Source organism: Andrena cerasifolii, chromosome 12 (assembly GCF_050908995.1).
Source record: "Andrena cerasifolii isolate SP2316 chromosome 12, iyAndCera1_principal, whole genome shotgun sequence".
Lineage (NCBI taxonomy): Eukaryota > Metazoa > Arthropoda > Insecta > Hymenoptera > Andrenidae > Andrena > Andrena cerasifolii.
The window spans coordinates 5,283,765-5,296,522 of record NC_135129.1 but is presented as its reverse complement, the minus strand read 5'-3'; the positions used below and the strand labels follow the sequence as shown (position 1 = coordinate 5,296,522).

The 12,758-nt window shown below is 42.8% G+C and overlaps 1 protein-coding gene across 1 annotated transcript in view; it reads left to right on the top strand.

Annotated features, from left to right (window-relative positions):
* The first annotated feature begins 5,918 nt into the window (after positions 1 to 5,918).
* LOC143375545 (uncharacterized) overlaps positions 5,919 to 12,758 on the top strand; it is a 146,752-nt gene continuing 139,912 nt past the window's right edge. Inside the window, exon 1 of the mRNA XM_076824771.1 lies at positions 5,919 to 6,013. Coding sequence (XP_076680886.1) covers positions 5,999 to 6,013 — 15 coding nt within the window. The 5' untranslated portion in view covers positions 5,919 to 5,998. The remainder of the gene's footprint in view (positions 6,014 to 12,758) is intronic.

Here is a 12,758-nt window from a genome sequence, read left to right as displayed (position 1 = left end):
GATTATCCGAACCAATGTTGCATCATCGCTAAGCCCACCACTTCTTGGGTTCAGTGTAGCTGTATAATAATTACTATGTGTTGTACATATATATTTTGCGCGATATATATTACATTTCCAATTTCAGCAGTGCTCTTGTATTTAATAAATAATTTTAGGGGTAATTGATACAGTCATAAACTGGGTAAGTACGTGCAGCTTCATTCTCCGAACAATTCAATTTTTTTCGAACCACCTGGATATTGATTAGTGATCGAACCGAATCCTCGAATAAATCGCGAAAGATTACCTGGTTATTTCTGTTTTCAAATCAGAAAGAAAGCTACTTCTCTGCTAGTTAGTTTCAGTGCTGCAAACAGCTCAGAAAAAAGCTACGCCGGTGTTGAACTCCGCGCTTTCTCCGGCTTAAGAAAATCCTCTGCCCACTCGAATACTAGCGTTTATTATCGTCCTCCCGCTAAATTCCCTCCCGCGCGGACGCGCCGAAATAACCGCGTGCCGGCGTGCACATTACGCGGCCCGCGAAACTCGCGAGGCGGCTCGATACGGTCCACGGCTTTTCCGTGTTTCGTTTTGAATTAGAACAAGGTCTTTGTCTATGAGTCATTCTATTTCGAATCGAGCGAGCGCGCCACGGTGCAACTATAACTCGGCTCTGGACGTAATCCAATACGGTGCATACGTTTAAAATTATAGCGAAACCGTCAACCGGGGTCGTTCGATTTCTTTCGGCTGTCACAGTGCCCGTTTACTTGATGAAGATGGGAAACTGATGCCCCATAAGGCGTCGCTCCGCTTCAGATCAAACTGGACCCGACGTTTACTGACCGTAGATCTCTTCGGCGATGAGGGAAGCAAAGGCTGCCCCTCCAAAAGATCGAATCTGTCGCGTTACTTACGAGTCCCTGAGGGCGCGCTATATTTGCACGGGAAGAAGACTAATTCTTCGCCAAAAAGGGTATTTTGAGCGATGGATAAATTAATTAATTATTCATGGGATTGCGATGGCAGGTGAACTTGGAGCTTCATTTAATTCTGGGGCGTTCTGTTACATTTCTGGACTGGTAATATAATTACAAGTTTCTTTTCAATACAGCATTTCTGAGTAGACTCGCTAACAGACGGGAGGAATTAAATTCTAATGTTTGGATATATTTAAAACTGGGAAACTCGATTATTGGAACTAATTGTAAGAGGGAGGGATGTGGTACAAATGACATTACTGGCTTGGAAATATTTAAACCTAGCGCTTCAAGTGATCGCAGCAAAATGGATCCATTTTCGGCTTTCCGTTTCTTAACCCTTCGTTGACATTCTGGGTGTGAGCCACCCATGATCTGATTTTGACGCTCTGAACCTTCTATATGCAAAGTAAATACCTTTTTTCCAAAGCCGACTTACAAACAATTTTTTCCCTCAAAATACTATATCTGAACAACAACTCTGTAAATTTGTAGCTTCTAATATTGAAATTTGTAAAAGTTACAATATTTTGAAGATTTTCTTCTTTCTTTTCGACACATGGTAATCTAGAATTTTTTCACAAACACTGCGATGGAATTTCAATCAGATAGTTATTGGAATACATTCCAGAGACTTTGAAATTGACCCATGATTTTTTTCAAAACGATTAGATTATTCAGATGAGAATGGCAGTCGTTTAAAAATTGCTCTGGGTGTGAGCCACCCAGTTATGTCAAAGTTGCTAAAAAAAGAGGTATGTCAACGAAGGGTTTAACCACTTTGCTGCTGTCCTTCCATTCAACATTATCCGACAGAACCTGACATAAAATATTCAGTAAAGGTTCCATCGTACGCGGAAAATATCGCAATAAATTCTCGCCTTTCCGAAGAATTCTTACTGTTCCTAACTTCCTTCCATTATCCCATCTACCCTCGCAGTTATTAATATTTAAAAGCCAGTGATCGCCGGATAATCGCTTCCTATTTACGCAGCGACCATCGACCGTCGCTTGCACGCGCAAATTATTGCGCAAAGTATTCAATTAATGCCTCCTCTATTAACATAACATCAGCCGTCTCCAAAGGGACGCGGAATTTTATGCGCGCTGCATTCGCGATGCACACGCGAGCCAGAGGAGAACAGAACAGAAATTAAAAAGGAAAGGAACAGAGAGAGAGAGACAAGAAAAAGAATAATAAAAAGGCTGCGCGGTGCCGGTACGCCCCCGTGTTCCACGGTGTTAGCATTTTTGAGTTAATTACTGGGGCGGAACAAAAAATGCAGAATTAGTAGTTCCGCGAGCGAACAGCGAGGCTCTGGCGGCGCTCTGGCGATACGCGCGTGTACGGTCCCTCTAACGGATGTACAGCCTTGAAATCGCGATAGGTAGCCGGCGAAATTCCACTGTTTTTCGCTCCGCGGACGCGCGGGGAATTAAAATCTTCCAGCCCCTTGAGCGCGCGATGAAAGAGAATCACTTAAAACGGTTCACTTTGCAGGGATAAAAAGTGCTCTCGCGCGCCAGCGCTAAGCAGTTCAGAGAGGGACTGCGATGAAGCTTGTCAGAGCTACTCAGCTTTGTTGTCCGGGAGCGGAGGCAAACGTTGGCGCGGTGTTATAGGTCGCGTTTAACGAACGTTTCGTCGCGGATGAATCTCGCGGGGCCTCGGGGTAATACGATTTGATCGATACCGCGATGACTCCTCTCTGCACGATATTAATGAAACACCGAGACACCGTTGATTGTGATGGATCGCCAGACGCCCCGTCGAAGATAGGATGCACCGTATTGAATTTGTAATACATTGGCGGCATAATCGTTCGGGGGATATTTGAAATTAAACGAAAGGATAAGTTCGCTGAAAGGGCCAGGCGGGTTCGGTATAAGGGGGCTCGACCCGCGGAGGAATTCAGACGGGGAATCGATCAGTCGTTGAATGAAATAATTTGGTATTCAGGGTGGATAAGAATGTTTTCTGATATCATAGCAATTCCATCGTGACGTTATCGTTACCAATTTATCCAGAGACCTATTAATATTAAAGCGTTCGTTTCTACAGTTTTCTTTTCTCGGGTGGGGAATACGATGTGCATTCGAAAGTTCGTATTTTCAGCGGCTGCAAAGAACGTAGCTTAATGAAATGTCTGATTAAAAATAGGGGCAATTACGTGTTGGTAGTAAAGTCGTTTGTAGACGATTTAAGATTTTCTGTGGAATTTCGAGCCTGCTAAATAAGTTAGTAGTACGCTTTCTCTTTTCATATGATCGGGGAATGTTATTATTCTGTCTGATTGACAAGCTGGAAGCATTAAGACTCGAAGTGCTTTGTTATCTGTCATCTACGATGTTCGTTGGTATATTCAAACATTTTCTTGCAAGCTTCAATGTTCACCTTGACTCTTCTCCTTGATCTGATATTAGACTGATAAAGTGTGGGTCGACATTACTTTACTTCAACTTATGTTTGATTTTTTTAAGTATTAATTAACACGTTTTACTTTCTGCAATTATAAAATTAATTATAGAGCATTAATTGAACTGAATGATAAACACGTCTGAGGGCATGTAACATGTGAATGTTTGTTTCATTAACTCTTCATTCGAATTGCTTCTAGGATAAATTTCGTTTTTAATTGCAATTGAGTTGCATGCGAGATTCACCAGATAAATGTGTTCCGTGCAGCTTGAAATGAAAATGCAGGTTTAAAATTTCAGTTCTAAATGATAGATCTTTCTGCGTATTTTATGCATTCCGAAGTTTTAGCAAACGTAGACTGACAAATTGAGTCGAATTTAGATCACTGGTGAAAAATGGATTTCTTTAATTTATATGCAGAATCAGACGGCTTTGAGGGCTCCGATATCTATTTATCGCAAGTTTTCATTTAAATGTAGAAAGTAATAATACATATAATAAATATCACTTACTTCCATGAGTGCTTTCGTTTAGAACTGCTCGTCAAATTCTTAGGGGATGAAAATTCTTAAATAGACGTTTAATTATTAATAGATTAGGAGGAAGTGATTTAGCGGTGTCCTTTGATAGCACAGTCATCAGAACGATTAGTTCCCCAGGATATCCTTTCTTAGAAACGTCTTGCAGTTGACGCTTGCGATCGATATTTATTATTGAATTAGTGGCTGTCAGTAGATTAATTGCGGCTGATAACGGATCTGGCACTAATCGTGTATAATGGGTATCCGATAGGTCGAAAGTTCGGCGTATCAATCTGTCTTAACCACATGTTCAACGAACGACTCTGCTAGGCTAATGAGTGATCTCCATTTCGACCAGTATTCAGTCAGTATTTTCATAATCACCGATGCAACGTGTCCATCGAAAAACAAGAATAAAGAAGCAACTAGAATTAGAATTTACACTATCCTGCTTTACAATCAAGCATCAGGATAATATCAGAAATGGTACCTGTTTAAATTTCTGGACTCTTAAGGGTGGACACCACGGTAATGGCCCGAAAAGTAAGGGTATCTTTGAAAATTTATTAAAAGCAAACTACGTCATGAATCTTTTTTAAACATTCAGGACTTTTTATTGGATATTTAAATTATACGAATATCTTTTCTAAATTGATTTAAAGCAGATTTACAAGCCGTACAGGACCAGTAACTTTGCGCTGCAAAAACTCTGGTTGACATTTTTCTGACGAAACGGTGCCTCTAAAATCAACAAACTAAAATGTTTTAGAAACTATATGCGAATGGCTATGGCACGCCGGTAGACTTTTTTCTACAACTAAATTTCACAATTTTTTCATAGGTTCGCCATTTTGTCTTTTTTCAAAATTTTCGAAATCGAACCCGTCCTGTCATAGCCATTTTGGTTTTTTCTATTTCCGAAGAACCATTTCATCGGAAAACTGTCAACCATGTCAGCGGAAATTGTTTGTAGCCCGAAGTTACTGGTCCTGTACAGCTTATAAATCTGCTTTAAATAAATTAAAAAAAATATATTCGTATAACCTAAATATCCAATAAAAAGTCCTGAAAGTTTAAAAAAGATTCATTACGTAGTTTGCTTTTAATAAATTTCCAAAGCTATCGTGCCTCTTAATCGTTCAAGATCAATCGAAAATCCAAATAAACTGTGCCTCAACATTTTAATTACACCTGTGAATAATTAGCCCCCTAAATTTCCTCCATACTTCTACCTTCGAGAGTCACTAGGCACCAATAAGATACACGTTCCACCAGCTCTTTCAATTTATAATACATCACACTCTATCCCCCTTACTATTTCCACCCTAAAACAGTATTGCACGTATCATTTACTGCTCTACGACTACCGTACCCCAAGCTCCGCAGTGACTATTCCCCAAGAGCCAGAAAACACTCGAAAATCTGCAACACGAACACGTATGGTCTCATTACCTCGAATTCCAGCCGGTGAACACAAGCTGACGAAGAAAAAGCGCGGAAGAAAAGAACGATCCCCAAGGGTGTCCGCGCGAAGATCTGTGTCACCTTCTCGCGTTCCCCGCTACAACTCATAGAGATCCAATGAACGGCGCTGTCCCTTACTTCCGTCGTTCTTTATTCAGGGAACTTCGTTAACCTTGGCGAATGGCAACAGGCGGTTTCGCGCGCTACTTCGTTAGGTCGCCGCGGCTGAATGCGCGGGATAATTAAAAGCGTAGCCAGCGCGCGGACCTAATGCGAATCTTAATTACGATTGTACGTATTTGCCGTGAAAAGACGAGGCCGCGGCTGGTTTCGTCGCCGAGCCGTGTTCCAACGCCTCCTAAGGATATTTGTGTAACCCAATTTTCGAGGTACGCGCGCGCGCTGGCTCGTGTCGCACCCGCGCACACACCGTCGTCATGTTAAATAGGCAGCCAGCCCCGGGTGTCCTTTCATCTTTTCTGTTGTTCGAAAATATTTGCTCGCCACACACTGCCAGACACTTTCCCATTAACCGGTGGAAAAAATTTTCAGCGCTAGCCTGACCTGCGGCAACTTTAAACTGCCCAGCTGCCGATTCGAGTGGACCTGGATTTTAGAGCTGAACGGTATACATGGTGAAAGTTCTGGTGAGTCTTTTTTTTTTTTTTTGATGAATTATCGAGTTTTCATTGATGCCACGCGGTGGCTGTGTTACCCTTTGCGCGACGATGTTCTTTCACGGTCGCTTCGACGGATGGAACGTGTGTTGACACGCTCACTGCCACTGTGCATTTCGAAAACTACCTGTCACAGAGCGCGCTCTATCTTCAGCAGCCCTAGTCGACGCAGCGTACGTTTTTTAGTAGTTACACGAGGAATGTGGGAGGGATTAAGTTAGCGTAATAGAGATCATGTTTCGATATGTCGAAAAAGTGGATCCCATTTGTTTTATGGACGCAAATGGAGCATTGCCTGAACATTATAATTATGTAACGATGGCTGCGAACGTGTTATGTTTGAATTTTGGGATAGGGCGTCACTAACGCATGTATGTACTTTGCTGACTAATACTGAGAAAATTGCTGACAAAATTAAAATGACAAAAAAGAAGAAAATTATAAAGTATTATAATATGTTTGAAAATTGTTTATGCTGAAGTTGGTTTCTCATTTTTATTTTACCAGGTTTAACGCCTTTATTACTTAAAAGAGGTTTTATTACAAGAACATGTGCTGGTGGCGTCACGGGTGGGAAAAAGTTGGAGTTAGCTTCCTTATTTAGGAATATGGTGCTGGAAATAATTGAAGGATAAGATACCTAAATAATCTTTATTATAGCCTTACTACAGTTTGTATCAATATTCCCTAAAGAAAGTTACGGTGTTCTTATCGTCTGAATTCAGTTAGAAGCACATACAAAGCACCTCTTTATGTTATCAGCTAATTGAACCTACGAAAAATGAAAAAAAAATTACCAATACCCAAAACAGATATTGATACAAATCAACAGCAAGATCCGCAAAAAAGAAGCTTTCTTTTCACCAATGACACACCTAGAGGGGTGAGAGGTGGGTGACAAGGGGTCCTAGTACCGCAAAGATGGGGCTTTGTGAAAAGAAAAGGGACCTGAATTTTATTCTTTAAATAAATTTTTATAATCACCGAATTTCATTGAATTTGCATTAAAAATATTTTTCTTCGTTCAATTCGGCTCCCGCCAATATTAAATCCCGCGTGCCCCATTGCTTCTCACGCAAAACATTCTCTCCCTCCCCTGCTGTTTGCAAAAATTCCTTTTTCTCTCGCGGTGTAGATACACAATTTTAAAACGAAAACGCTGATGCACTGGCGAAACGTTCGCGGAACACCTGGCTGTGCAATGTCCCGCCTCGTGTCGCGGGGCACCGTGCACAAAGCACGCGGTCACTGCGACTCGTTGGAGGACCCTGCGGCTTGCAAAATTCACGGGCCCCGCAGCAGGGTCGCCGTAACGGCGGGCAGCCGAACATTTCGCCGTGGCCCGGCGTGCGAATTTCGCGCGTGATCGCGCGAAAGACGCGAGGGTGGTCGACGATTTGCCGCCCGGCGAGAATTCCGCAACGGATGAACGCGGCAGTCGCCGCGGAAACGGCGATCACCGCCGCGCGAAAATATTAAAACGATCGTCGCGATCCGGAATAATATGAATATTCATTAGCTTATCGGCGTAGATAAATGTCGGCCCGTTAGGAAAATGAAAAATTAGTGCGCCGAGTAAATATGCATATCGTTGTCGATCGTTTCGCAACGGGGAACTGTGGTGGATTGAGGGTGGCGGGGGAGGGGGGTGTGGGACGGAAGAATCGCGCGAACGCGAACCTCTCCGTCTTCTCCCCGTCGTTCTTTCGGAATTTTTATTGAGCCTCTAAATCAACGTCGCTGTCAGATATCCGCGAGAGCAGGAATTCCAAATTGCCGTTGGGAAATTTTAATTAATCCGAGATTACTTTTGATCGGCTCGCAGCGGGGCGAAATGAAATGTTTGCGCGATCTAGGATGTGGGGAAATTTCGGTTTTCCCGCGATGTTCTTGTCGCGTGCACTCGGCGCCGGTAGGAAATAGCAGGCCCATATGGTATTTAGGAAGTGTAGATTTTATTGAATGTCCGTGCACGAACGTTGGACTGCGCGGCGGATATTTTAATTTGTCGAGTTTGAATTTTGTCCCGCTGCTTTTTCGTGCTTGAATTATTCGAATCAGCATGTTTCCCCCTATCTTCGAGCGAGGAACTGCTGAATTAGCGCACAACAGAGTGACGTGATATCCTTTTTCTTTGAAGGAGAGTTTCGTAAAATAGTATCTCTGAAAAAAATGAAGTAATTACGGATGTTTTAACATTTGAACTCCACAGTTATCCGTTCCCCTGAATGTGTAAATTCAGCGCAAAGATAACCCTTCACCCTTCGTAGCCACACTTCTGTAAAGTTCCGCGGTGGTCAAACTGGGTCCAATGGACCCTGACGATTTTTAAACAGTTACTGTACAAACTGTATCAGTCCATCGAGTCCCCAAAATTATAATACACACTTTGAAGATTGTAGAATATGGAATAGTTGCGTTATAGTAAGAAATGAAATGACAACATGTACTACAAAAATTAGAAAGGGAAGCCAGGAACTTATCGGTATCACACTCCAAAGTTAAAAAGCGGATCTATTAGACCCAGTGTGACCATGAAGGGTTAAACGCTTGTTAATTAAGAAATCGATAATCGAGAGGAAATGTATCGACGAATAGGAATTCATCTTATTATTAATAAATCTCTGATTGGCTTCTAGTGATAAAGACATTTTGTAACTACTTAACAAAATTTGTTAAAGGCTTTGTAAAGCGTTCACTCTTCAGCCGATAACGAAAGTGAACAGACTAGTCATTAAAATCTTGTGAGTTTCTTTAAGTTCTCCGTTACAACAAGTTAGCCAAACACACGAAATCGGCTGGAATTTACAAGGAGAGTATTTTAGATGTCCGCCTCCGATCATTTTGATTTTTGGATATGTTATAGAGGACCGAAAAATAAGAAATACGTGTTTTTTTATTTTTCCCCGTTTTCATATTTGGGGGGTGAAAACTGCGTTCAAAGTTAGGGTTGAAAAATCATTTTTGTGGAATATCTCGAGAACTATTAGAGATAGGGGAATAGTGTCAATGGACGAATTTTGTGTCTTCGAATGCGAAATATGACTGACTCACCAGATTTTCAAAAATCCACAAAAATGATTTTTCAACCCTAACTTTGAACGCAGTTTTCACCCCCCAAACATGAAAACGGGGAAAAATAAAAAAACACGTATTTCTTATTTTTCGGTCCTCTATAACATATCCAAAAATCAAAATGATCGGAGGCGGACATCTAAAATACTCTCCTTGTTAGTGGAACGATAGTGGAAATTCCTCGTTATGAAGACAAACATGAAAGGCATAGGCTATTGATCTAGCATCAGAGTCCCTGCGGACCGAAGCGACCCTAAAGCCCTGAAAACCAACAAGAAATGGGGTGGCAGGGGGTTGAAGGGGGGTCGATTTGAATTTAATTAAGTCAACCGTGGCCAATTTGGCAAGATGCTCGCATTATAGAAGCTGCCGTTAATCGCATGAAGTCTGCGGTCTACGTAGGAGCAGTAGATATCACGATGCTATAAGATGTCTTGGGATCTCGCGAGGGTTCTTCCTCCTTTTCCTCCCACCCCGTGCCCCCCCGCTCGTAACTCCATCCCTCCGTCTTCCACGCAAGTATTTGACTTTCAAATAGCACCTAGGCACAGCCGATATAGCACGTTATAACCGAGCACTCCATTTCGAGAAGCAATTTCGCTACCTGACGAATAGCCATTACCTTGGACTAACGATAACTCGATTCGCGCGAGCGACCCTCGAACACTAGATTTTTCGAAGCCAGTAACAGAATTTCGTCTCCTTTGACGGGCCATTCGAGCTGCGGTTAGTTATTCGGCGATGCATTCGCTTGAGGAATTCGTGGTGGCCTCTTCTACGCTCCACGGCCTCTAGAATACTCTAAAGCTCTCTCGTTCTTTTATTCTCTGAAATAGTTTGTGTACTCTGTAGTGGCGTGTAAATCTCTCGTCCCTAGGAAGCTTCCTGTTATCTGAGAATTGTTCGTGACACGCTGCAATGGATGTACCAAAGCTTCGCTATAGTGTATTAATTGAAGAACACTTATGACAAAAATTATTAAATGATGGATTGATAGAAAGAGTTAATATAGATACGTTCTCGTTACAAACGATGACGATTAGCTTCAGTGAAATATCTGTATTTGAAATTTGGATTATTTCAGCGGCGGAGAAGATACGTGAAATAATAATTCGTTTAAAAAATTCTGAAGGAAATTGTTCCACTGATCATCCCTCGTTTAATTGCTCTCAATTATCGATACACGTCGCCGTTGATCTTTTATTTTACCCAGAGAGAAAGGATTCTTCATTCGAGTAGTAATTGAATTAAATTAGAAGCTCGGTAAGTCTCCGCTGTACATTCATCTTAAGAATACTTTCAGCAGAAGGAAAGAAAAACGGAAACTTTCACGAAGAAACTTAGGTTTCATTTAACTTCACGTACTTGCGATGTACATCTGTTTAAAAGTAGAAGATGACACTTTGAACAAGTCCTTCCTCCTCCTTCCATAAAAAATTCCATCAGCGGCAAAGCACTCGCCTCGCTGGTACTTCAATAAATCAAGCGTAATTAATTTTCTATTCTTCCGGCCGAAATAGCACAACCTACCCCAACAACACGAGCGCAAAACAGCCACCTATTTCCAATCTCTACGTACAAATTTGCCATTCAATATCGAGCTACTAACTTCAGTGCAATTATACAGGTCCCCAGAAAATTCCTTCGCATAGAAACTACTTATTCAGAGACACCACTGCCCCGTCCACCCGACCGAAGCGTCCCCCGCAACACGCTGCAATAAAACACGCGAGAGTTTCTGTCCTCAGTCTCCAAGGCTCCTCCCCACCCAGCAACGTTCCCCCGGCGAAAAACCCTCGCTGCCAAAAACGTCTATTACCCGTCGCCCGGCGACAGGGCCCCCCAGAAAACACCGTCGAACTAATTCCACGGAATCGATTCGCGCTAATAGCGGCGAACGACCGAAAACAACGCGAAAGGGAGAATTCGTATAATCGATTTCGGGGGCGGGCACTCGGCGTCGTCACTTTGTTTCCAGGTGGACGGCTCATGATGAAGGGTGCTCAGGTGGAAACACAACCGGTCTGCCAGCGACCCTCGACTCCCACTTGAGCGGTGAACGTGATTCGATTTAGAGCATTCCGATTGAAAACTTTTTTCTCCCACCGGCCTCCCCGCCGACCCCTCTCTTTCTACGGACGGGGCCAGATTCGCGAGCTCTCGAGCATCCGGTGACAACTCGGCGCGAGTAATTTCCGTTTGATTAAGGAACCGAGGGGGTCGGACGGCGGCCGGGGGACAGAAACCCCCCCCCCCTTCATGGTCGCGGCGCGACGCTTGGAATCCAATATTCGCGGTGGACGTGCCACGCGTGGATCGACCGTCGAAAAAACTCACGATTGGTTCCTTGATACCACCCGATGCCCTCCCCCTTCACTCTAATTAAATTAAATCCGAACTTAATTCCGAGGAAGTTGGTCGTCGGCTAACGGCTCGGAAAAGATTTGTTCCAAGAGGGAGGGTGGCGTCGTCCTCTTCCACTTGCCATCTGGATGTTCTTCTGTCGGTCGATCGTGATGCACGACTCGTCGGCTTGTGAATAACGAGGCGCAGCTACGAGCGGGGGATTTAAAAATGACTGGGATCGGGCGTTGCATTTGTACGACTTGCTTACGGGTGTGGATTCTAGAAATGGGTGTGGCGGGGGTGGTATTGTTGGGAGATCATATTTTCGATAAGGAAGAGAATGAAACTCTTGTATTTTTTTTTTTGTTATTTGGGATATGTTAATTGGAGTTTGAAAGTAGATTTTAGTAGAGTTTCTTTTTTATACAGGGAGAAGGAAAAGTCTGCGAAAGGAATTGACGCTCGAGTGTTTTCTAAGGGCTGCTCCTTCTCTGGAACATTTCCCTTCCGCGTCGACGATGATGGAAAAGTTGAATAATTTTCTTGATTATACCAGCCGCGTTGCACGCCCATAAGAGCTCGTCAACGATGAATAATGATAATCATTAGTTATCGGCGGATTTCATAGATAAATTGGCCCTGATGGACAGCTGTTGCCTCGTAATTGTATTTCGCTGCAGCCTGCAGCCGTTCCAGTGGTGAGAATTTCTCGCATCCACGCACACGCGTTCGGGTATAACATCGCGCCAGAATTTCCCATACGAGCATATCGCAAGAATGCTTTAGAACGAAGCGATACGGTAAAATTTTGTAGATTCCAGTTTTTCGGCGGGATTTATAATCTCCCCCCGTCGTTTTAACCATTGCCACCATTTTCATAAAATAAGTGGAATAAACATATTCCAGAACAAACGTCCTCCAACCATCAGAAGAAATAGTCTCTAAACAGTAAAATACATAAACACAAGTAAATACCTTTCTAAATTGTCGTTGGCCTCAAAAAATTCACACGAACACTAACCATAGATACAAAATAACCGACTCCATTTTTTAATACCAAACAACCTGGCCCTTAATATACCGATGGCAATAAAAGAATCGCTTCTAGCCTCTAACTAAAAAGCCCACCCTGCAGCAGAATTGCGAACTGAAGATCCATTTTTAACTTAATATTCAAGCCAGATATATTTCCACTCGACTCCTCCGGTTGAAAGCTTTCCAAAGGAAGACATCGATCATCGCATTTGACCCTTTGCTCTAAAATGCCTCCATTAACTTGCCACCCTTTGGCTTT